General features: G+C 38.3%; 1 protein-coding gene across 2 annotated transcripts in view; it reads right to left on the bottom strand.

The window, feature by feature from the left end:
* The window catches only part of LOC116253577 (calcium-transporting ATPase 3, endoplasmic reticulum-type), a 116,845-nt gene that overhangs the window by 67,735 nt on the left and 21,967 nt on the right, over positions 1–27,143 (bottom strand). For both annotated transcript variants that reach the window (XR_004172491.2, XM_031628476.2), the window contains exons 14-18: positions 26,188–26,246; positions 6,620–6,764; positions 5,042–5,149; positions 3,229–3,381; positions 3,012–3,116 (exon numbers count right to left, since the gene is read on the bottom strand). Coding sequence is in view for 1 of the 2 variants with exons in the window: in XM_031628476.2 (XP_031484336.1) it covers positions 3,012–3,116; positions 3,229–3,381; positions 5,042–5,149; positions 6,620–6,764; positions 26,188–26,246 (570 nt within the window). In the remaining variant the exon portion in view is untranslated. The remainder of the gene's footprint in view (positions 1–3,011; positions 3,117–3,228; positions 3,382–5,041; positions 5,150–6,619; positions 6,765–26,187; positions 26,247–27,143) is intronic.

Raw genomic sequence — 27,143 nt, 5'->3', positions numbered from 1 at the left:
AATATGTTCTCAGTCCACTCAAGGCTTGTTGCAATTTGTCCTTGTCGCTGACGGGATGTCCAATGGCAGCAAGTTGATCACTTACACTTTTAATTTCATTCAAATATTCCAAGACAGTACGCGTCCCACGCTTGATGTCCTGAAATTTCCTTCTTAACTGCAGAAAACGTGCTTCGAATACTTGAGAATACGTGGTGGCAAGGGTAGACCACAACTCTAGGGCTGTTAAATCATCATCAATACCTTCTAATACTTCCTCTGACAAAGTAGAAGTAATATAGGCAACAAGGGACTGGTCGTGAGCCAGCCAAACTTCATACTCAAGATTATTTTCAGTAATGGTTTCATATTCAAATCTGATTTCACTCACAGCCGCAGCCCCAGCAGCTTGATCTCCCACTACGGTCTTCTTCACTTCACGGTCAATATACATAGGAGGTGCTGGAGTGGTCCCATCGATATGCCCGTAGAGTCTATGACTTTTAATAAAAGGGACTATTTGACGTTTCCAAGTCAAATAGTTACTATGATTCAGCTTTTGAGAAATAAGTTGGGAGAGAAAGCTAGAAGATAGAAGAGAGGGAGTCGGCTGATCCATAATTGATTTAAGGCAACGACAGAAATTAGGGCAAAATGATTAGGGCAAATCAAGCAAGATTTAGGGCAGAAACTGAAAAGAGGGATGACCACACCAGAAAAGAAAGAATTTAGGGCAGATTAGGGCTAATCACATCAAACTGAAATTACTCACCGGAGGACGATGCAACCTGGCTCTGATACCATGTAAGAATCTTCGCAAAGTACTCGTCTCTCCGTATGCAAAACAGATATATTGAAAGGAGAGGATGAAAGAAGACGATGGAGGAAAGGGAGCAGCCGGCTTAATTCAGCCCTGCGTTCCTTGATCTTTTAATTAAAGAATAACCCTAATAGGTTACAACAGATTTGTACATAAAATTATAAAATATTACAAGAGAGCCACCGCCTAGTAACTTTAGGCGTGTGGATATAAGGAGAATGGATCGGGTCTGAACAGACCCGATCCCCATACGCAAACAAGTGGTTCATGTATCCAAAATAAAAATGAGTTTTTCTTTTGCCCATTTTTCAGGTTTTCCAAGAATAACAAGAATACCCCACAAGGAATAAGTACTTCTGAAAGAAAAAATCCCCAAAAAAAAGAACAACTCATTTTTTTTTGGGGCATCTCAAATACAAAGCTGCCCCATCCAAGGTAAGTTGGCACAGTTGATACCATTTATTAATTAAGACAATCTAGAGACCCAGCTTATGTGACAAATATATATATATATATATATATATATATATATATATACACACACACACACACACACGCACACACACGTGTCACACAAGCACCTCAATGTGGAGTATATGGGATTTGGACAAATCCTCTATGAAGCATAGTCCCCTTTTGAGGATTATGATGTTGAAAAGGAATCTTCATTCATTAAGAAGGTAAACGAAGAGATAGTTGTATTTCTTAATCATGTCAAATATCTTGTTGATACTCTTGCAGCAGTAGGAAACATTACCAGTTATAAGAGCAGGTGCAAGTAACCTTATTTGGTTACTAACATAATATAATATTAGGCTCGTCATACAATTGTGACTAATGCAATTTTAACATGTAATCTCCCTTAATTAAAATGATGTTTTCAATAAAAACATTAGAAGCTACACCAAATTTTAAATTTATAATCGGAAGCCACCAAGTGGTAAGTGTGGGTCAAACACCTGGAATACTATATATTAAGAAAAAGATATACTAAAAAGAATAACATTTATTGCTTCCCAAGAAAAATAAAAACGTGCTAGTAGTTTGACTTGTTTCTGAGTTATACATGCAATTAGGTCATTCTACAACCTTTTATGTCTAAATGACAACTTATATATTATTTAAAAAAAAATACTTAACAAAACCCAACCCAAGTTACCGAGTGGATCCACCGAGCCAAGAATCAAGAATGGACGAGTCAAGTCCCAGATCATTGGGCTTTAAGAAAATGGTATAAAGTAGTTTTTGATGTTAATGTAACCTGTTCTGGCAATTTTAGTTGCACAAACTACTGTGTGGTGCATCTGATATAAGATTATGCATGCCTAGTTCATGCTTGATTGGAATAAGGTATGTAGTCATGTATAAAGTATGTAGTCCACATGATATATATCGATCTGTAAGTTCAGCAATTCTAGGAACAACATGTATCATTTATGGCATGAGCTATCTCTGTGTTTACATGATCTATGCTTGTACTGACCAAATTGGGGCAAGAACTGCTATCTGTGATAAATCTATTTTCTGTTACAAAAGTGTGCTTCCAAAATTGCTTCTTTATATATATATAGACACACATGCGAACACGCATAAGACTAAACATATTTTTTCTATTTTTTTCCTTTTTGTTTTGTTGATGTTGCCTAGTCCCTATTGACTAAAATGCTAGCCCTTGGGAACTAGTGAACCACTTGTTCTCCTTCATTGTTGGATTAAAGGAGGTCAACAACCCATTTGTACTTCGTCGAGAGAGGTTTTTATTTTTACCAAGTGCTAAATTCCTCTTTGTGTATGAACTTTAGTGCATTCTAAACGAGAGTGCTTAAGTATTGCTTTCTCAATCTTTTCGTAAAGCTCTTTGATCATTTTGAGCTACTTTTCACATTTATCACCGACTTAACCATTCCACATCCAATATAAATTAGACCCAGGAAAAAGTGGTTATTGCCCTGTATCTTCTGCCATATCCATGTGACACAGCAACAAAGTTGATGGAGAACAACCCTTGGTTCACTTGTGAAAAACTAAGAAAAGATTTAGACACATTTTTCAGTGCCAATAACATAGATCCATTGCTTACTATCAACCAAAGCTTTAGGAGCAAAGTTTCAAATTTCCCCTACTTCCCAATAAAAAATGAACTGTAGAGAAGAGCCATATCAAACTTATTCCAAAAAGACATAAAAAGGCTAAAAGAGCTTTAGAAGCATACCTTTTTAAATTGGTGCTCCCAGTATCTATTACAATAAGAGGCACGTTCGTGTTTACTTAGCATAGTTAAAGCTGAAGGCATAGAATCAAATCCTGGCAGGCCAACCTGCAGATGAAAAAAATAGAACAGAGGATTGTTTGAAATGCTTTTACAAAAATCAATAATGAAATACAGAGGTCCAAAGCAACCTTGAAACAGTATATAGAACTTATCAAACCTTTTCTGCCAGAACACGCAATGCAACTTCTGTTGACTCTCCAATCTTTTCATAAGATCCCTTCTCAGGATTATATTGCAAAGTTGATTCATTGCAAAGCGCCGAGCACATAGCAATGTGAAGAAGGCAAGGAAACTGAGCAGGAAATTCAAGCTGCAGAAGAGGCGAAAAAATTAAACTTCAAACCATGAGCATAAAGGAAAAATTTACATCAAAATACATATTATTTCTAACTTAACCATAACATTAAGTCATAAGCAGCTGACCGAAACATATAATACCTGAATTCTGTAAGGTGGAAGCATGATCAAAATCTTATGGTTAATTAATCAAGAACAATCTCAGGTTAGAGTCATGAGTAAATCAGAAAAACCATTAGATATGATTGGTGACAAACTCTTTTTCGTTTAGTGCATGCACAAATTTCCTGTTGGAGTCCAGTCAGGTGAAAGGCAGAAACCTAAAGTAGGGTTAGCAGAAAAGAAACACAAGATGGATTGGAGTGGTTGCCAAATTATGCCGCCCTCAGGATCTAGCGTGAAAAGAGAGAGATGATGCATATGTGTGTATATGCCCCTTCCAGGCGTGTGCTGGTGTGTGTGCATGTGTGTGTAAAACAAACTGATATATCCTCCACAGATCCCACAGACCTCACTTTCTATAGTTTTGTATGTCTTAATTAATCTAATCTTGTAGATATAATCTTCTAATTCATTCAGTTGAACAAAAAGATGTTAGCACTGACTACTTTATGCTCCATCGTCTTTTAAGCAAACAAAAAAAAGAACAGCTCATATTACACTGAAAACTTGATGGTCAATCTTCAGATTGGACCCACAAAAAAATAAGATATGCATTTGTGTTTCAGTTAAGTCAAAAACACTTCAAGGTATGCATCCTTAGATCTTTGGATTTGTCTGGGATATTAAATGTCTACGACCAACCAACTACTTTATATATATATATATAGACATACACACACACATACACAAATATCACCGTTTTTTCAAAATATTGTGTTAAAGACAGACCCACTTGTCAAACAGGCTGTTCCTTTTTCAGAGGAGAAAGTTCAAAGCAAAATATCATCAGCTTGACTAAAACAATCTCCTGTGAGATAAAAAAACAAAATAACATGCAAAATTGCAATATTTTGAAAATACTGTCAAAGTACCATGTCGTTGTTGCAATATTTTTGCGGATTTTTTAAGAAAATAAATTTTAACATGTTTGAAATGTTTCAAGGTTTCTATCGATTTTTGTAAAAAAAAATAATATAACATCAAAGTTCATACTTTTTGCTATTTTTTATTGTTTTCAATTTATTTAATTCAAAGCTTTTTGTGAGAAAGAAGACATTCTAATTTATATGAGAGAGAGAGAGGTTCTCAAACTCCCATGTTGCTGTAAAAACAATTTTACCTAGACAACAAAGTTATAGTAATAACATCATAATTTGCTCTAATATCAATTTCAACAAGGATAGCTAACAATTGCAAAGGTTCTGAAGAGCTAACGCCAAGACCCCCGTGTCCAAACTTTAAGGAAGCATCTGAATCCCTAAGATCGATATCTGAGATATCCAGTCAGATATGAGATCTAGATCAGAACCCCACGGCTGGATCGTAAATCTGATCTTCTTGTTGTTGTATCTTACATAACCATTGATCTCAATGTCCACCAGATTCTTAGCACTGAAATTTAGATTTTGATATCACTCCTACCTGATGCCAAGCCAGAAGATGCTTCTATCTCAAATCTATGGATCAAGGACCTAAGATTATCAAGCACACCCAAGAAAAATGGTGATTACCTGCACTCCTCCCAAATCCATGATGATACCTTCAGGAGCATATGTAGTTCCAGTCACACTGTACTCCAAGGAAACAGGACCTCGATGCACGGAGTCCACAACGCACACCTAAATCACCATGAGAAAACTGTAATATTTTTAATTTCCAACTATGGAAAGGTACACGAACAATGGAATAATTTCCGAAACTACACAAAAGTTTTCATCCATGAAAATGCAAGATACCACATAGCATTTTTTTTTATTTTGATAATATGTAATCCCGTCCATTTATTAACCAAATTAGACTAATAAAGAAGGTTTTCAATGATTTTCATTCCACGGGTTCTGCATGAGTTAAAAACTATGCACAATAACTATAATTTAGGAAAGATGTGATCTTGAATCATCTCAGTCACACAGAGGCTCAATCCAAAGTAAATCATGAAATAGAATCATTTCATTTTAAGGAACAAACTGAAGTTTCTAGAACAAGTCACTATTTTCCAGATTGTTATAACATTGTTCTCCATGCTAGTTGAAAACCTAAATACATGCTGAGGCCAGAACAACGTTGATACAAAATTCCTGAGCTTAACAATTACAAAGATCAGACCATCATATATTGTCACCAAGACTTATCAAATAGCAACTACTAAACTGTCAAAACATATGCATAGCCCTGTGTATATGTATAAATGATACAATATTGATATGTTTATGTTTCTTCATATATTTATCTATTTATACAAAATAAATATGTATATATCTATGTTATAATATATATATATATATATATATATATATATATATATATATATATATATATATATATATATATATATATATGTATAAAAACACACACATATGTGTGTGTGTACATGTCTATGTTATATATAAAGTATAAACCCATACTTTCCCAACTCCTCTTCTATATATATGCCACTTTAGGTGCCAATAAAATTCACTTTTCTGTTTAATTTAAATTATCTCACCTTAGAGATATCTGCCCCTTCCTAAATTTTTGCACCATATGTATGGCAAAAAGAATCAGTGTTCTGGTATATTTATGGTATTATATCCTTGAAAATATACATTTTACATACTATATGATCCTCTTCCAGCCCAATTATATGGAGACAAGTTGCCGACTTCCTATGTAGACTTTGGCAACAAGAAATCATATTAAAAGCAATTAAAATTTTAAATATGTCCAAGCTGCATCCATGCCCATCTATGTCGACATAGGTATGGTGCTCTTCCAGGAGTGCCCATGTGACAGAGGATCTTAATTGCTACAATGAAAAAAAATAATGTCATTTGAAAATTACGGAGACTAACATTTTTGGATGACAAATGAGGCAGCCAAACCATTCTAATGCCATCTTGAAGACACCAGAATCCCTAAAATACTTTTTTCTTTCGAGCACACAAGGAAAACCATGCTTTTGTTCCACAAGAAGGACCTTGGCATATAAGAAGAATTCATGCATCTGCCCCTCTCACCAACCCCTAAGGGGCATCCCCCACCATTATCAGAAAAGGAGCAACGCATAGAAAATAGAATTTTAAGCATGTATGAACACCATAATTGCTCACCTTCGATACAGACATCATGTTTGTTGTAAGAGTACCAGTTTTGTCAGTGCAGATTACAGTTGTACAACCTAATGTCTCAACAGATGGCAATGATCTCACAATTGCATTTAGTCGAGCCATACGTTTTGTGCCAAGAGCCAAGCACCTGAACAAATTTGGCACCAAATCAACAACCCAACCACCAAATTCCACAACAGAAAATTCAAAAGGAAAAAGAAAAAGCAAGAGCATAAGAAATTATTAATCAACATAGCAAGATTTAAGATCAACATGCATAGTTTCAGTCCACAAATGACATGCTACAGATAAAATAATTAAATAATATTAAAAAAAAAGGAAGAAAAGTAACGATCATCAACCTTTGTATTTTGAGGTGCTTGTTATGTAAGTTTGATTTGCCTTACAAGAATTTCAATTACATAAAAACTGTTTCCCCAGCGTCAGTTTTCTTTTGCTTGTCTTTTTTTGCATTAAGTGTGATTGAGGATCCTTTCTCTGTGGATAAGTATTCTTTTAGATCCCATTGTGTTTCTATTTGACAGATGAACACAGAGAACTCATAATCTAAACATTACCAAATACTGCTAGTTGCATTAACATGCTAGGATTGAAGGCAGCTGATGTTGGAAAAGTTGGCATCTTCATGAGGGACATGTTACCTATTGCATGTTTTGCACAATAAGGACCACAAAACATTTCTCATCTCATGCAGATATACTTGTTAGGAAATAAGATATCTTGCTGATATCATAGCTAGGTTAGGTTCTGCATATTTTACAATTTTATTTTTCTTTTTATGTATTTTATTCTTTCTTTTATTTTTCCTTTTCTTTTTCTTTTCTTTTATTTTTCTTTTTTTTTCTTTGTTTTTTGTTTCCCCTTTGTTCTACCCGGTGGGAGTTCCAACGGCTCCTTTATGAGCCGTTGGAACCTCCAACGGCTAGAACAGCCCTCTCTTCCTTCTCTCCTTCACTCTTATTGCTTGTATATATTCTTGGGCTGCCTCTTGTACAAAGTATGCTGTTTTACACAGCCATTTGGCATTCATTCAATAAGATTGATATATTTTCAAGTGGCCTTAGTGTCTTTTTCTATCATATTCTTCTTTAGTGACTATTATAGTCACATTTATATGGTATCAGAGACAGGTTGGGCTGCATGTTGGAGAGCTTTTAGAAGCTGCTTTTTGCTGTTTATGTTACTGGACTGTTGAAGAAAAATTTCAGACGAGGCCATTGTTGCTGATCGTCATTTCTTGAAGACTTTCTTACTGCTGCTCACCAACTGTTTGGTGAAATTTCTAAAAGGACTTCCTCTTTGTTTCTCTTGGAGATTGTTACTTAAAATCTTGCTCTTATGGAGGACTCCAAAATCTCGATCGAAGGAGGAAGTTATCATGCTTCGTACAAGCTTGATGGAACCAACTACACTCTATGGGCAAAATGCTTGGAGATGCATATCAAAGGGAAATATTTATGGGGTTTCATAAGAGGTACGTCTATCCCTCCTTCTCTCAAGTTGACCAAAATTGAAAATTGAGTTGAGAAAGACTTGAATGAAGATGAGAGACAAAATGTCATGGATGAATGCTACAAAAAATTAGATGATTGGGAGGCCAAAAACTCTAGAATTAAAGAATGGATTTACGGAAGTATAGAACCTAGAATTGCCCAAAATCTCATGTATTATGAAAGAGCAAGTGAAGTTTGAGAATATCTCAAGGGAATGTTTACCCAAAAAGATATGGCCCGTAAATATCTCTTGATTCAAAAAGCCCAAAGTATCAAGCAAGGTGAGAATAATGTTAGAGATTATTTTATGGAAATTTCTAGTGTATGGAATGAGTTGGATCAACTTACTAACAAACTAGGATTGGATTGTAAATGTCATGAGCTTAGAAGAGAAGAAGTCGATGAATTTAGGTTTTTTCAATTTCTTCAAGGCCTACGACCCGAATTTGAACAAATTAGGTCAGCCCTACTTTCTTAGCCTCTCCTCTACCCATTCATGAACTTCTTACGAAGTTAAGCGGTGAAGAAACTAGAATGAACCGGGTCACATTAGACCTATGATACACGGGTACGCCTGTTAAGGTGAAGTACCCGTCCGGTACCGGTATGACACCGGTACCGGTACGGGCTTGAGTACGCCGATGGTGCGCGTTGACCGTACCGGGTACGGTCAACGCACCGGAGGCCGTATTCAACCATTTTTGGACACGATCAAATTTGACTGAGTCCAAATCCGTCCGTTTCTATTTTTAACGATTATTTGATTTTAACTTTTAAAACCATTTTGACGTTAAACAAAAAGAAACGAAACCCTTAAAACTTAAAGTTTTCGTTCGTCTGTTCTTACCTCTCACCGAGCGACAACAGTGGCGACTGGCGACGACAGCGGCGACCGGCGACAGCAGACGGTAGGAGGCGACTGTCACGGTACTTTTTTTTCTTTTTTCTTTTCATTTTCATCGGCTCCACCCCTGCCTTTTCCATCGACGACGACGGCCTCACTCTCCTGCACACTCGCTGTCTCCCTCTCCTACTGCTCGAAACCCTCACACTGAAGTCGCCTCTCTCACCTTTCGATCGACCTTCTCTGTCTCTGTGTCTCCCTGTGCTGTCTCTGGTGTCACGCCCGCGCCTCACGATGGATTACACCGGCGATCAGCACGAAAACCTCAATCAAAGGATTTGCATATGGAACTCCAAACTCTAAAGAGCCACGGGACAAGCGCATTCGTCGTTGTCCCTTCACAGAGCCGGACCACCACTTGGCCGACGATGTGATCGATCAAATGATCGCCAAAATATGGGTAGTGAATTGCTGGGAAAACAGGGACTCACCGGGAAAATGGATAATAACAAGAACACGATCAGAAGACTCCAAGAGAGAACGAGAACGAGACAGAGGTTCCGTTTTGCTCTCATGCAGCAGACATTTGGCTTCCTGAAAGGAGACGCGATCAATTTGGCCTCGCCTAAGGATTATATATATAATAAACATAATATATAAGCCGTTTTTATACGTATCAGATTCACTTTAAAGGTACTCTGACACGTTCTCCGTCCAATCATCGAGTGAGGAGAATGAAAATCAACAAAGTTGATGTATTTTGAATGTTAATTATGAGACTGAGGAGAATGAGAATCAAGACTGATAAATTTTGGATTATGATTTATGAATATGTTATTCTGTTTGTAATTTTTGATATATATATGTGCAAATATGTTATTTTGTTTGAAAATTTTTGACATATATATGAATATGTGCATGTGTGTGTACGGTCATACCCCCGTACCCAAGTTTTTTAAAAATGGTCCATACCCGTACCAGCACCGGCACCGGCACCCGTACCCGTACCTATGTGACATAGCATTAGACCTAGTTCTCCAAAGTTGAATAACAATGAAGTACAACCACGAAACTTGAAGAAAATCTTTTCAAAGGAGGAGCTTCATATCCTCAAGGAGGGCAACACAACCGTGGAAGTGGAACTTCATATTCACATGGTACAACAATAGACAATTTGACCAAAGGAAGGTTGCAAATGAAGGATGTGACCTTTCTTCAATCTCCACAACGTTGAATCAAATCATGTCGGTGCTTCAACCTATGATCAAGGAGTCGAATCCCGGAGCACTAGCAACAACGGCATCTACCTCCAACACTGCTGATATGTTTCCTTGGCTTTTAGATTCCGGTGCATCTTTTCATATGACATCAAATATATCATCTTTGACCAATTTTGAACAAGCAAGAAAAGAATCTAATGTAGTTACTGCTGATGGAACATCTTTGAATGTTAAGGGGATCGGGGATTTTGAAAAAGAATTTGGAAAACAAAAGTTTTTTGTTCCAAAAGTTAGTTATGTCCCTACACTTAATTTTAACTTACTTTCTGTATCTCAAATTTCAGATCTTGGTTTTGACATCGTTTTCTCATCAAATAAATGTTTGGTGCAGGATCACCAAACCGGGAGATTGATTGGAGAAGGTTTTAGAAAGGGGACCTTTACTACATGGACAATTTATGCATCCCCAAAGAAAAGTTTTGTCACTATGTGAAAAATGTGGATATCAATGTTTGGCATCAAAGATTAGGTCATCCAAACATTAGAAAATTGTCTATGAAGAATCCTGCCAAGGACGTTTGTATTGAGAATTTCAAATGTAATGATTGTATACATGGAAAAATAAAATCCTTATCTTTTGGACAAAGGAGCTTCTTTTCCTCTTTTCCTTTTGAACTTTCATTCTGATGTGTGGAGACCCTCTCCTATCATGTCAAAAGGATGGCTATCGTATTATGTGATATTTGTTGATGATTTCACTAGATATTGTTGGATATATTTCTTAAGATACAAATCTGAGGTTTTTGACATGTCCAAAAATTTTCACAACTTAGTACAAACATAGTTTAATGCTAAATTAAAAATCCTAAGGATTGATTCTGGAGGCGAATACATTTCAAATGAGTTCAAAAGATATTTAGAAAATTATGGAATAGTCCATCAAAAATCTTGTCCAAGAACACCTCAACAAAATGGACTTTCTGAAAGAAAACATAGGCACATAATTGAAACAACTAGAACTCTTCTTATTGCAAAAGATATGCCTAAAAACTTTTGGGCCAAAACAGCCCTAGCGTATGTATATCTCATAAATAGAATGTCTTCAAAAGCTTTAAACAATACAACCCCTTTTGAAAAATTAGTCAAATATGAACCTGATTTCAAAAGGCTTCGTGTTCTTTGTTGTAAATGTTTTGTTCTTAATGACAAGGCTGATAAACTAAGTTCAAAGGTCATTGAGTGTGTTTTCATTGGTTATTCTGAAACACAAAAAGGCTACAAATGTTATGATCCAGTCAAAGATAAGATCATAGTTTCAAGAAATGTAAAGTTTTATGAAGATGAAAATGGATTCAAAACTTGTATAAAATCACAACACAACAATGATTATTCCTTTTTATTTAAGTATCTCTCTCAATGTGATGATGAAATGCATGATGTTGTTGATAGTAACACTCATGATAATGATAATGGAGTAGCCAAGGATATAATCACATATCATAGAAGAAATCGACAACAAGATGTTGATGAAGGAGAACATCATGAGACTATTGATCTCCAACCAACTCCACAAAGTGAAGAAAACCTTAGAAGATCTACTAGAAATGTAAGACAACCCAATAGGTTTGTGTCATATGAAACTTTCATCCCAACTCATAGAACTAGAATTAATGTCATTCACTCTCACTTTTAATCTTCTACTTTTAATGAAGCCTCCAAATATATTGAGTGGAAGAATGCCATGTTAGAAGAATTAGATGCCTTGAGAAAAGCCCAAACTTGGGAAATAAAAGACTTACCTATAGGAAAAAAGACTATTGGATGCAAGTGCGTTTATAAGGTGAAGACTAGAAGTGATGGATCTCTAACAAGATATAAAGCAATGCTTGTTGCCAAAGGTTAGACTCAAGAATATGGTATTGACTATGAGGAAACCTTTGCTCCTGTAGCTAGAATGACTATTGTTAGGACCCTTATTGCTTTAGCATCTATTAAAAACTAGAATATCTACCAAATGGACATTAAAAATGTCTTTTTAAATAGAGATCTTATGGAAGAAGTTTATATGGAAGTACCATCAGGGTTGTCAGTTCCTCAAGGAAAGGTTCTTAAACTTAAGGAGGCTCTTTATGGCCTCAAACAAGCTCCTAAAGCTTGGTTTGACCATTTTTACTTTGTTATTTCTGATTATGGATTTCATTCATGTTTAACTAACACTGCCCTGTTTGTTAAGTATACTAATGCAGGTATCATAATCCTCCTACTGTATGTTGACGACATGATCATTACAGGTAGTGATAAGAAAGGTATTAGAGAATGTAATAAATTGTTACAAAAAACTTTTGAAATGAAAGATTTAGGTTTTCTAACATATTTCTTGGGTATTGAGGTTGCATATTCCACTAGAAGATATTTTTTGTCACAAACTAAGTTTGTTGCAGAGATCATTGTTAAATCAGACATAACAGATGATAAGGTCACAGAAACTCCTGAAGCAGTAGGAAAAAAAATGAAGATTGATGATGGAGTTCCAATTACCAATCTCGCTCCTTACCGACAGCTTGTGGGTTCCTTAATGTATCTTAGCATCACTCGGCCTGACATTGCTCATACAGTTCATACTGTGAGTTAATTTCAACATGCTCCATCAACCGTTCATATGGGAGTTGTTCTTCGTTTCATTAAATACATTAAGGGAACAATAAATAAGGGAGTATTTATGTCTTCCTCTTCCCCCTTAAACTTGATTGCTTATACCAATGCTGATTGGGGAGGAGATCCAAATGATAGACACTCAACTACTGGTTTTTGTGTTTTTTTAGGGGAATCATTCATCTCATGGAAGTGCAAGAAACAACAGAAAGTCTCTTTGTCCTCTACTGAAGCTGAATATCGAGTTATGGCTTCTACAACTATGGAAATTGTCTGGTTTCGTCAAATGCTTCATGATATGGGAACAAGAATAGAAGAACCCACTGATTTGTGCTGCGACAACAAGAGTTATATCTACATTGCCAAGAATCAAACATTTCATGAACGAACAAAGCATATAAAGATGGATTGTCACTATGTTCGTGAAGAATTTTTGAAGAAGACCATCAAACTTCCATATGTCTCCTCCGAGTTCCAGCTGGCTGATTTCTTCACGAAGCCTCTATGTTCTCCCAGATTCAACTTTCTTTTAGATAAACTTTCGGTATTAGCACCGTAAGTTTAAGCGGGGGCGTTAGGAAATAAGATATCCTGTTGATATCATAGCTAGGTTAGGTTCTACATTTTTTACATTTTATTTTTCTTTTTATGTATTTTATTCTTTCTTTTATTTTTCCTTTTCTTTTTCTTTTCTTTTATTTTTCCTTTTCTTTTATTTTTCTTTTTCTTTTTCTTTGTTTTTTGTTTCCCCTTTGTTCTAGCCGTTGGGAGTTCCAACGGCTCATAATGAGCCGTTGGAACCTCCAACGGCTAGAACAGCCCTCTCTTCCTTCTCTCTTCACTCTTATTGCTTGTATATATTCTTGGGCTGCCTCTTGTACAAAGTATGCTGTTTTACACAGCCATTTGGCATTCATTCAATAAGATTGACATACTTTCAAGTGGTCTTAGTGCCTTTTTCTATCATATTCTTCTTTAGTGGCTATTATAGTCACATTTATAATACTGCACTTTACTTTTTTCAAAATGTCAGATCAACCATGGGAGCTTGCCAACATTATGAATCATGAATGGTCAAAGTGTTCGCAGTTTTCCAATATTTCAGAAAACCTATAAAAGTTCCTCCAAAGGAATGGTCCAAGTACACTTGGTTTTTGCCATTTTAGGAATATGATGTGCATTAGAGAGATTTGTGTTGATGTATGAAAACAAAATTGGATTCTCCTATTACATTTTCATATATCACTTTGTACAAATCTGAAAAACCAGGCCACTTGATAGACTCATGCATGCATAAAGGCCTGTCAAGTAAATCGATATATGTATCTAAAGGCACAGATACATGCTTGGATCAATACAAGATCCATCAAGACAAAAATCATCTCTTTCTCTGTCATATATGCACACAGGCATATAGAAGTGACTGAAATATAAGAACCAGGAAATATGAGAACTTGTTAGGATCATTGTGGGATGTTTAATCACATGAATCGGATGCTCTGCATATTTCCACCTCAAAGTGTTTTATGGAAGTAAAATTAATAACTGCCACTTACTTATCCACAAAAGGTACTTTTAGGTGGCAGGAAATGAGTCACCTTATCCACTTTGACAAAGCTCACAATCGTTCTGACAATTTTCATTTTTCATTGCTCTCTTTCAATATGTGCATATAATATAATATCATAGTATATAATATTTTATTATATTATATTATATTTTATATATATATATATATATATATATATATTGGAGTTCAATGCTTGTTGTGCATTGGATGTTGCCGGATGGTTAAAATTTAAAAACTTATTATTAAAAAAGCCACTAAATTGGTATTAGGCTATTAGCTATGGTCTATGATCGGTAACAGTTTATGGTTGCTTTAGCAATGATTTATGGCCTTGTTACTAACAAATTTTTAAATTTTGACCATCCGGCAACTATCTGACATACAGCAGCATTGAGTATATATACATATATATGCACACACACACAGAGTTTGAAGTTTGAAGTTGAATGCACATAGACAACACACAATCCCATGTCACGTAAAAGTCCAATTTAAATGAAAAAAATATTAGGTAAATAGACAGTTTTCATTTTTATCTGATATGCAGTCAAGTAAACTGTGTATCTTCAGCATTTTGCCTTAAGTTGCAGCAATCATGAATTTGATACAAAACCAGCAGATTAAGAATTATGAAGACTGATTTTGGCTAATATTCAAAGGAAGTAAGAAAAGGGAATCACGCTGGAACACAGAACTAGATTGAAATCCTTTGTAATGTCAAAAGAATTTTTTTTGGGAATATTTAGTTGCCCTCCAGGAAGGCCTAGGCAGCACCTGGACACGCCAGCAACAGTATATGAAAGAGAAAAGAACCAGGAGGAGGAAGAGGGAAAATGACAAGGAGAAGAAAAACAAGAAGAGAAATAGAAAAAGCAGGAAGAAAATATAGAGAAAAGGTAAAAGTAGACGAAGAAGAAGAACCTAGGAGAAAATTATTAAAACATTTCTCTAACTTAGGTGCCTATGTGGCCCAACCTAGAGGGGGGTGCCTAGGCATGCTGTTGACAACTAAGCTAACAAGTTGCTGAAACCATGTCAGTGCCGTGCAAATGCAGGCCCAGTTCAGGTGTGTTGCCGATTACGTTTTTGGAGAGATAAAAAAAGATACACTTCATTAACCCAAATCTCTAATTAAAAGAGACTAGAGGTTGGCAAAAAAGAAAATTACACCAAAAGCCCATACCAAAGGTAAAATGTAAAAATAGGACTTCAAATTTCATAGAGCTACCTAAGCCCAACAACATAATTTTCTAACACACACACACAACCACCCACCCCCCCCCCCCCCACCCCACAAACAACCTCTAGTAAACTCGCCAGTAGGAAGCGCCTCAGTGAGTAGGTCTATTGCCTGGTTCTCTGAAGGTACGTGCACTGTAGATATAACTACTTCTTGCACCAAGTTCCTGATGAAGTGACAATTAACCTCAATATGCTTCATCCTCTCGTGAAATACAGGGCTGTTAGCTATGTACATGGTTGCTTTGTTATCACAATACATTTTCATTAGAAGTGAGACAAAGATACCCAAATTAGTGAGCATAGGTCGAAGTCCGGTCATTTCTGCAATGGTTTGGACCATAGCCCTGTACTTGGATTCATCACTAGTTATAGCCACCACATTCTGCTTTTTGTTTCTCTAGGACATAAGCTTGCTTCCCACAAAGATGCAGAAACCTGTAGTAAACTTCCTATCTTCCACTGAGCCGGCATAATCAGCATCACTAAATACTTCAACTTCAAAGGTTGAACCCTTTTTAAACCACAACCCTTTACCTAGAGATGACTTTAAATACCTAAGAACCATCAAGGCTGCCTCTCAATGTATCTTCCTTGGTTTCTCCATAAATTGGCTCAGACGTTCCACTACAAAACCTATGTCTAGTCAAGTAATGGTGACATATAACAATTTTCCAATGAGATATCTATATGACTGTGAGGCTACAGCTTCATATTGATCTTCACAGAAGTGTAAACAAGGATTCAGAGGCATATTAGCAGCATGTGCTCCAAGAGTTCTTGTCTCCTACAACAAATCTTACACATACTTCATTTGTGATAGAACAATACCTTTATTACTTCTGGCTACCTCAATGCCAAGTAAATAACTCAACTAACCAAGATCTTTTGTTACAAAGTGTTAAGGAACTTCTTTGTAGTACAAATCTATTGTAAAGATAATATCATCCACACACACAACTAAAATAACCATACTTGAAGATCCTCTTCTGACAAAAAGAGAATGATCCAATGGTCACCTCTAAAGCCCAAATTTCGATAGAACCTCAAACAGTTTATGAAGCCAAGCACGAGGGCTCTACTTGAGTTGATAGATAGCCTTTTTAGGCCAACATACCTTGGCACTCTCCCTGACTTTTAAAGTCAGGTGATGGCTGCATATAGACAGTCTTAGATTGATTTCCACTAAGAATGCATTTTTCACATCCATTTGATACTTGGACAGCTCGCGCTGCAAAGCAACTGAGATGATATGTCTGATGGTCCCAAGTCTAGCCACTGGTGAAAAAGTCTCAAAGAAGTTGACCCCATATGTTTGACTAAACCTCCTAGCTACTAGACGAGTTTTAGATCACCCAACTGACCCATTTGAGTGATACTTGATGGTGAATATCCACTTGGACCCTACAACATCACAATTAGGTGGTGGATCCACCAACTCCCATGTGCTTTGGACATAAACACAACTATCTCCTCTTTCATCGTTTGTTTCCATTTTGGATCCATAAGAGCCTGCTGATAACTTGGGGGAAGAGAGTGAACAGTCATAGCATGAATAAACTGATTGAGGCTAGTACTCACATGATCAGTACACGCATGATCAGTAGGACGCAATGTACATTGTCTTGTTCCTTTGCTAATAGCTATGGGAAGATCATCAAAGGAGTACCAAAATCCAAGTTTCATGCAAGCTTACTTCCTAAGGATGCATTGGTGGAGTAGCAGCGGGAGTCTGATTTCAATAGGTATAAACCTGTGGAGGATCCTGAAAGCAACTACTAGGAGGAGTACCGTGTTGTAGCCATGGGAATTTCTGAATTATTGTGGCCAAAACCATGCCACACGGATTGCCTAACAGGTCGCTGCAACCACACTAAAGTGGGTGCAGGTGCGCGGATGGGTGCGGCCCAACACAGCACTGGACATGGTCAACGCGTGTCCAGTAACGTCTGCCGCACCCGTTGAAATAGATGGCGCGTCGGAGCCACACCCGACTTGGGTCAACGACGAGTCGGGTGCGGTCAGGACACATGGAGGACAAATATGTCCTCTTTTTAACAATTTTATTTTTAACTTGAAAATCATGAACCCTTGTCAAACAAGGGCTTTAATCTCTCATTTGTATTAGGGCTTCAATGAAGCCCTTTAGCTGTTTGACAACTGACTGCTCTTGTGCTTCGTGAGAAGCTCGTTTCCAACAACCGACGAATCATGGTTCTCATCGACAAATCGTCTTCTTTTCAGCATCCTCAAATTCGCACGCGAGTCGTCTTCTTTCCAGTGTCCTCAAACTCACCGGCAAATCATCTTCTTTCCAGTGTCTTCTTTGGTCGATTTTTTGACACTTACCTGACTAGTCCAATCCCTCTATGCCACGGGACTTCCTTGACATTCGCTTGGTTCAGGTAGGTGCAATCAACTCCCTCATCAACCGATGCCCTTCACACTCTATTTTTGTTAGATTTCACATTGTTTTCTGGCCAACCTACTAGTTAGACGACGGGTTTCCCATCCCCACGCCCCAACTAGACAGTCCCAACATTCAATTGAAAAGCCCCTTGCTGATTTACCCATTTTCCCCAATTACTGTTGATTCGTTCTTTTGAACATTCCGGCGACTCCAACTGATTTCCGATGATTCCTATGATATTTTATATTTTTGTTTCTATCTTTCTGTTTGTAGCATTTTTTATTTTTGTTCATAAGCATGTCAGCGACAAATTTTCCTCTTGTTGTGCCTTGCTGATTTTTTATTTTTGTTTCTATCTTTCTGTTCTTTGATTTGTACATTTTTTATGTTTGAAACTTACATTACGTTTCTGAGCTTGGTTGGGATTCTTAAATGTTTTTATGTCATCATATTGGCTTGCGATAGATTTTCCTTTTTTTGTGATCAGCTCGTGGATTTGATGCTTGAATGGTATATAGTATTATAGTATAATTGTAATTTGTTGTATATAATTAATCATGAATGCTCGTGGATCAGCATCTTGTGGATTAGATTGTATACATATGTTAAATTTACCAATTATCATTTGACTTTTCAGTTTTGAAATTTGAAGGTGAAATTTGCTTGATGGCTGACAAGGGAAAGGAAAGACTAGTAAGCCAGAATCTCCAGCAATAGGATCTTCTTCACCAAGTGAAAATAATGTTACACAATCAAGGTCTAGATTACAGCCTGGTTGTGCATATGCAAGCGAAGAGCAACCATTGCGGAAAGGAATTCAGGTTGTCACAAAAGATGCATCCGCAGGCAGCATAGCGGTGGCAATGTACGTTTTGTGTGTAAATATTGTGAGGGTTCATTTATTGGATCTTACACAAGATTAAAAGCACATCTCTTGAAGTTAGCAAATTTTGGAATTCGATTATGTAACTGCACACAAACTTAGAGAGTATAAGAAGTTACAAGAGATTGCTAATCAATGCAAGAGAACAGGCGGTGGTGATAGAACCATGTCTCTTAAGGTTGTTGATAAGAAAAGAAAGGCCCGTGAGAATACTTTAGAGGCATATTTTAATTCATGTGGAAGAGCAGAGTTAGATAAGCTAACCGGTATGTTTTTCTATTCTAGTTGCATTCCTTTCAACGTAGCTAGAAATCCCCACTGGAAGAAGTTTGTGCTTGCAGTTGCGAATAGCAAATTAGTTGGATATTTACCTCCAAGCTCAGAAAGGTTACGAACATCAATTTTTCGAGATGAAAAAGAATGATGTTGAACAAAAATTGGCTATGACAAAGTTTAAATGGAATAGAACTAGAACATCAATTGTTTCTGATGGGTGGACAGACATTCAAAGGCATCCACTAATTCACTTCATTGCTATTGCTTGTGATGAGCCAGTATTTGTGAAGACAGTTGATGCATCAGGGGAGTACAAACATGTTCAATATTTGAAGCGGTTATTTATAGAAGTCATCAAAGAGGTTAGTCCTGATAAGGTAGTGCAGATCATCACAGATAATGTTGTTGTCAGTAAGAGTGTTGGCTTAAGCTTGATGAGTGAGTCTCTCATGTCTTTTGGACTCCATGTGTCGTACATACCTTGAATTTGGCATTGAAGGACATACTCCACCAATTGAAGAACAAGATCCTCGAGGACATGAACTATTTTTATGGATTCAAGACATGGAAAAAGATGCAAAGAATCTTAGAAATTTCATTGTCAATCATCAACATGCATTGTCACTCTTTTATAGTTATTCAGATTTGAAACACGGTTTGCCTCCATCATTGTCATGGTAAAAAGGTTTTGACGAGTAAAGGAAGCATTAGTTCATAAGGTGGCTGACAAAGATTGGAATTTATATCGTGCTAAAGATGAAGTTAAATCTCAAAAAATTAAGAACATTATTGTGGATGTCAGGATGATAAATGGTGAGGTAGGTTGACATATTTTTTAGAGTTCACAGAACCAATTTGGTGCATGCTGAGGGAAGTAGATAAGGATGAGCATATGCTTCATAAGGTTTCGGAAATGTGGGATAATATGATTGAGCAAATTCAGTCTATAGTTTTCAAGCACGAAAAGAAATGTATTGTACTCGATAATTCAAACTTTTTTTATTGCATTCATTCAATACTAGTAAAAAGAGGAGATAAGAGCAATACTCCCCTACACTACATGGCTCATTCTTTAAATCCTAAGTATTAATCAAAAAGACGGCTAGAAGGAGCTCCTGGACGTGTTCCTCCAAATCAAGATCATGAGATATCAAAGAATAGAATATTGTGCATGGACAGACTTTATTTAGATCCGCATGTTAAAAAACAAAGCTAGTTATGAATATTCAAAAGTTCAATGCAGGAAGATTTGAATCTAGAGATGTAGACATAGCAAGAGAAGATGAAGAATTAAGTCCTTATGATTGGTGGTCAACATATGGATCAGAAATGCCAACTCTCCAAAAATTGGCATTGAAATTACTTAGCCAGCATGTTACATTGTCATGTTGCGAAAGGAATTGGAGCATATAATCTGATATGCACAATATTAAGAGGAATAAACTCACTAGCAAGCGTGCAGAAGACCTCGTTTACGTGCACTCTAATTTGCATCTACTTTCAAGAAAGATAAGGAATATAGGTATGATACATCTATGATTCTATATTTGTTTATGTTATCTTGTTAATTCAATATTTCAACTCTTTAATCTTCATCTTATAATTAAATGCAGTTGTGGATCATCTCAATATTGGGATGTGGACACAGAAGAATTCGATTTTGATGGAAAGCGCAACTTGCAGACTGGTAATCTGGATTTAGCTAATCTTGTTATTCCTTATGATGATTTTGCTGATGATATTGATTTTAGTGAAAGGACGGAAGATAATCAAGAAATTGATGGAGGAAGATTAGAATGATGAACAGATTAAGACAAGAATGATGAATTTTATTTTTTTGTTTTTGTCATTATTGAATCAGTTGATGGAACAACCCTTAAAACTCTAATGATCTAATCCTTGATGTTATTGTAGTGGTTATTTGTTAACTTTTATTTAAATTTTCCTGATATATATATATATATATATATATATATAATATTGTCTTGCCGCACCCGCACCGAAGTTTTTTTGGAACTTGCCGCATCCTGCACCTGCACCCCACACCCATGTGACATAGGGCTAAAAGTGTTGATGGCTGATATTGGAATTAAACTTGATGTGGTAGCTACCAAGCAGCTATCGACCTTCCTCTTTGTTAGAGTTCAGCCTTAAACACATAAGTTAACACAAAGTCCAGCTACGATAGTAATCTCATGCATTTTCTTAGAGTTTTAATTCCCCTTTAGAGGTATATATATATGTGTCTGTTCACGAGTGGGTAGGTTTAGTACATGATCTAACTGAGACCCGACCAGTGAACTCTCTGTGAGTGCTGAAACAAAAATAAAACTAAAACAAAACTAAAAACGTATAGGCATGAGTAAGGCAGTGTTGGTTCTGCGCCTAACAAAATCCCCCCATTCGGAAAACACCTTGTCCTCAAGGTGTGAAACTTGGAAAGCGCTTGGAAATCTCCTTCGCAGGTTCCCAGGTTGCTGGAATGTCCTCGTGGTGACTCCATTCCATTAGCCATTCAGCGATGCAGGAACCATTGTTGTTGCTGTTCTTGCGGATGCCCAGACATCTGAAGGGTTGAGGTGTGGTCTGGTCCTCAACAATGGGAGGAGAGGCTATTGCATCCTCGTTGTGTGGGTGGGAACAAACGTTCAGTTTGAGACGTGGAAGACAGGATGAATGTTACCTCCTTCAGAGAGCTGCAGTTCATAGGCTAAAGTTCCAATCTTCCTGATAATTTTATAAGGTCCGATTTAATGAAGGGCCAGCTTATTGTATCCTTTGGATAGGCGAAACCCTGCACGGTACGTGGGTCTGCGCAAGTATACCCAATTCCCTTCTTCAAAGTGCTACTCGCGATGTCTGCTGTTGTACTGGAGGGCCATTCGGTTGCGAGCTGCTGCTAGGTGCTCCTTTAAGTCCTTAAGGACTGCATCTCGACACCTTAGTCGAGTAACAATTTCTTGTTCCCTGGCAGTCCCTAGTTGATAGCAACGAACGTTGGGAAGGACCCTGCCATAGACAACTTCAAAAGGGATGGTTCTGGTGGATGAATGCCAACTAGTATTGTAAGAAAACTCTGCCCAATGATAAGTGATCTACCCATAGTCGGGGTCGCTGCCCTGCAAAACATCGTAAGTATGTTTCAAGACAACGGTTTACCACCTCCATTTGCCCATCCGTTTGTGGGTGATAGGCAGCAGTCATCTACAACGTTGTGCCCTACATGCGGAAATACTCCTTCCAAAAGTTGTTGAGGAAGATGGGGTCCCTGTCACTGGTTATTGTTTGTGGCATTCCATGAAGTTTCCCGATGGTTTCGTGGAAAGCAGTGGCCCCAATCTTGGTGGTATAAGGATGAAACAGACCCACAAACAGGTGTATTTTGAGAAGCGGTCTACCACAACCATCATGACATAGTTGCCTCTTGACAGGGGTAATCCTTCCACAAAATCCATGGAGATATCCTCCCATATGAACTCGGGTGTGGGAAGAGGCTGTAGCAGTCCAGCTGGCCTCAGTTTCGTATTCATTCCTTTGGTAGACATCTTTGGTCCGCACGATTTAATCCCTGACATATCGCTTCATCCCTGGCCAGTAGAAAGTTTGGCGCATCCTCCTATAGATGACCTCCACTCTTTCGTGCCCAGCAACTCTATCATTGTAGTAGTGCTCCAAGAGCATTTGAGGTAGGGGTGTTTCTGGTGGTACATAAATGCATCCTCTATGATACAAATAGGGGGACTTCCATTCATAGTTGTATAACTTGAGACGGTTGGCTGCTAACTGTTCCTTGAGTTGCTGAACCGAAATATTTTCTTGTTGCGCTCGTAGGATATGATCCCACAGCTGAAACTGCACTTCAGACAAAGTTAGCAGACTGTGCATCGGTGGTGGTACTCACCTGGATAGGTTGTCGGCTGCAGCATTTTCTTTTCCCTTACGGAAGTATACCTCAAAGTCGAAACCTATTAACTTGAGAGGCCATTTCTGCAATGCCGGTGTCAGCGCTAGTTGTTGCAGGCAATACTTGAGGCTTTGATGATCTGTCAGCACAACGAATCGCTGTCCCAGGAAGTAATGCTTCCACTTGAGGACTGCAAGGACAATGGCAATCAACTCCCTTTCGTAGGTGACTTGCTGCTGAAGGTGACGCCCATGGCCTTACTGAAGTAGGCTATTGGGTGGCTGTTTTGGCTCAAGACAGCATCTACGCCTAGGCCTGATGCATCTGATTCCACAGTGAATGGTTGCTGGAAGTTGGGTAATTGTAAGACAGGCGCGGCGGTGACAACCTGTTTCAGCCATTGGAAGGCTTGATCTGCCTTCTCAATCCACACAACTTTTCCATTCTTTGTCAGACAAACTTGCGATAATATCTGGTGAGCCCCAAGAAGGCACGCAGTTCTCTTACTGATTGGGGTGTCCTCCATTCCTTTACCACCTGAACCTTTTCTCCTTCCATGCTAACTCTTCCCTAATTGATCACGTCGCCTGGGTATGAGATCTCCCTGATTCCGAATGAACATTTAGAGGGCTTAGCCTGAAGCTAGTTTTGATGTAAAACATTAATCACAGCTCATAAGTGTTGTATGTGGTCTGTCGTATATGAGGATATCGTCCAAAAACACCAAGACAAAGCATCACAAGTAGGGACAGAACAGGTCATTCATCAGTGACTGAAAGGTCAAGGGTGCATTTGTTAAGTCGAAGGGCATGACTGTGAACTCGTAGTGCCCATCGTGAGTATGGAAAGTCGTCTTGGGGATGTCCTCCACTGCTACCCTTATTTGATGGAAACCGGAGCGCAAATCTAGTTTAGAGAAGAGGAGTGTTCCCTGCAGCTCATTGAATCGTTCCTCCACCATAGGGATGGGATACCGGACATTAATGGTGATGGCGTTCAAGGGGCGTAGTTGACGCAAAACCGTCAACTGCCGCCCTTCTTCTTGGCCAACAAGGCGGGGGACGCAAAAGGGCTCCTGCTTGGCTGAATGACCCCTGATTCCAGCATCTCTTGCATGAGTTGTCCCATAGCTTCCTTCTGTGTTCGACTCTAGCGGTAAGGCCTGGATTTTACAGGTCCCTTCCCTTGTTGCAATTCTACCTGATGATCATGTTGTCGCCAAGGGGGCAAACTTGTGGGTGGTAAGAAAACCTGCTGAAATTCCTGGAGTACGCCATTGAGGGCAGGGATACAGAGGTCTGTCCGCTATGGTCGAGGTTAACTGGTCTCCTGTTTTGACAGTAGCAGAAAAGTAGCTGCAGGTCCCTTGAATAGGCGCATGGCTGATTTTTCTTCGCAGACCTTTCTTGGGGCTGCCGCTAGTGTTAACCTCTCCTCTCCTGCCCACGGAATTGCATCTTCAGGCCAATAAAATCCCAGACCACTTCTCCAATGTCGCACAGCCATTGGATGCCCAAGACCAAGTTGGCTCCAGCCATGGCAAATGTGAACAGTTGGACAGGGAAGCTGTGACCCTGTATTTCAAGTATTTCCTGGTGGCATCTACCCCTGCATTTGAGGGTACTGCCATCCCCTACCACCACATCGAAGATGGGCTGCACCTCCACACTGCACCCCAACGTGCGGGCAGATTTCTCGCAAATGAAGTTGTGCATTGATCCAGTGTCGATCGACACACTTACCTTTCTGCCATGCAGTCGCCCCTCAATCCTCATCAATTGGGGAACCTCATCCCCAGCGAGCACATGCAGTGAGATCTCCGACGGTGCCTCTTCTGCCTAGATTGTGGTGTCTTCTGTTAGAGTGTAGGTATCCCAAATGTATACATATATATATTACATATATTAGTCATCTAATATATGTTTTATATGTATATATATATTTTATATTTTTTGGGCACTTAGGACACTTATGTAATTTTTACTTTCTTTATGTATCTTTTCTTTTACTGTTTTTTCTGTTTTTCCCCTTTTATCCCTCTCCTTTTTCTGTTTTACCTAAAGGGAGACTAGTCCCAGAGGCTAGATTTCTAGCCGTTGGGACTGCCTTCTACTTCTTCCTCTTGGCCCTCTCCTCTATAAATAGGGCAACTCCTCTATTGTTTAAGTATGGCTTTTTAGCCTACTCTTGTATCTCTTATTGTGATTAATATATGTTCTTCTTTACCTCTTGTTTGAGGTCTTGCGAGTTTGACTTGTTGGTGGAAGCTTCAAGGCTGGTGCTCTTGAAGTATTTGTCTCTTTGGGCCTGATTTACATCTTCGACAGTGGGAGATTCTTCCTCTTCTCAGGAGGATCCTCCCCTTCCTCAGCCAAATACATATGTAGCCATCAGCAGTTATGCCCAGGTGCTCATGGGAGATCACAATGGAAGCAAATGCCTTGGCGTCACTTTTCCCTTATTTATTCAGGCATCAGATGTCTTACGACGACCTGTCGAGGTAGGTTGCCTGCCTTGGTCCCAGTCGTTGCAAAAGGGGGAGTTCCTGCTTTCATCGGACCTCATTGGACGATTCTGGCGTCCGACCAGTTCTGCCGGTGATGTGCAGTCGTCGGTATTTCTCCTCCACCACGCGAGTTGTTTCGAAGCATTCTAACAATGTCCAGGGTTTCATCGCCTATACTTTGATTCGTAGCTCGTCCTTGAGACCTCCAACAAATGCCCCAATGAGGGCCTATAGGGGCCCGCCACGAACCATGTTCAAAGCACAAGATTTTCTTGCCTTGTAGGACTCTCCCTGGATCATGTGTCAACTCTCAAGCGCTCTTTGTACTTTGTAGGGAACAGCAAGACCCTCTAGGCAACAGCACGGTTGCCAACATATAGTTCTACATCTGCAAGATATCTAAAATATTGGCATTGTGACAATGTAAAATGGAACTTCGAATGTTTCATGTTGACCACAATTTAGTACGTGAAAAGAGATCTCTATGTACAAACTTATCCAGTAGCAAAAAAGATTCAGATGAAATGAAGTGAATGAGAACCAAAGAACTCACGTTGTTACAACGGCTGGCAGCCCTTCAGGAATTGCTGCAACTGCAAGAGCCACTGCAATCTATTCATAAACAAGAAAGTTAAAAGCATTACAGAATCCAATTAGATGCTTGCAAGAGTAGCATCTTGTATAACTGATGCCTAAATGGAATGGTAAAAAAAAAAACAGCACAGTAATTGTAAATTAAGTAGCATATTCAGCCCAATAAAAAAGTGGAAAAGTAATGAATATAAACATCACTACAAGTTGCATCACGGTTACTGAATTTAGAAAAGTATGGAAAAGCAAACAGCAACTAAGAAACCTGTACATGACTGTGTTCACCATTTTATCATAAATTTAGGAATTTGTAGACAGTGAGAAACATCATTGTTGCACTCAAATTATTGCAAAGCTATCATGGCCAAAGAGGAAATGTGCAATTTTGTGCATAGTTGCTGTGAAGAAAACCCCCTTCTTTAACACTTTTTTCTTGCTAAAAACTACCAGGCATGTTCTTTTAAGTTCTTTTTTTAATGGCAAAACTGTAAAGAAGAAATAAATGAGGGTAACTTAGGAAATGCTTTGAAAAGTGACTAGGGTAATGAGGGGCTCCGTTTAGAAAAGAGGCTGGGCAGAACAAGAGAGCATTAGTTGCGTGAGAGGGAGTTCCTCCATGAAGAAGCAGCAACAGCAACCTAAGGGTGTCCGTTGAGTGGATGAGAAAAAGTAGCAGCCACATGAAGGAGCTGCCTGCGTGCACAAGCAAAGAAGCCGCTGCAGAATTGTGAAATAAAAAACTTGAAAAATGACAGCATCAGAATGTGAGGACTAAAGAGCAGCGGTGTGGGAAAGGAAGGAAAAAAAAAGGAACTTATTGTTTTAGGGTCTTGGGATATTTTTTCAATTTTTTTAACATTCCCAAGTTTTTTCCCAGAAAAACAATTCTTCACCAAGACCTTGCCAAGAAATTAACAA

Source organism: Nymphaea colorata, chromosome 4 (genome assembly GCF_008831285.2).
Source record: "Nymphaea colorata isolate Beijing-Zhang1983 chromosome 4, ASM883128v2, whole genome shotgun sequence".
NCBI classification, from domain to species: Eukaryota; Viridiplantae; Streptophyta; class Magnoliopsida; order Nymphaeales; family Nymphaeaceae; genus Nymphaea; species Nymphaea colorata.
This window is presented reverse-complemented; position numbering and strand designations above follow the sequence as displayed.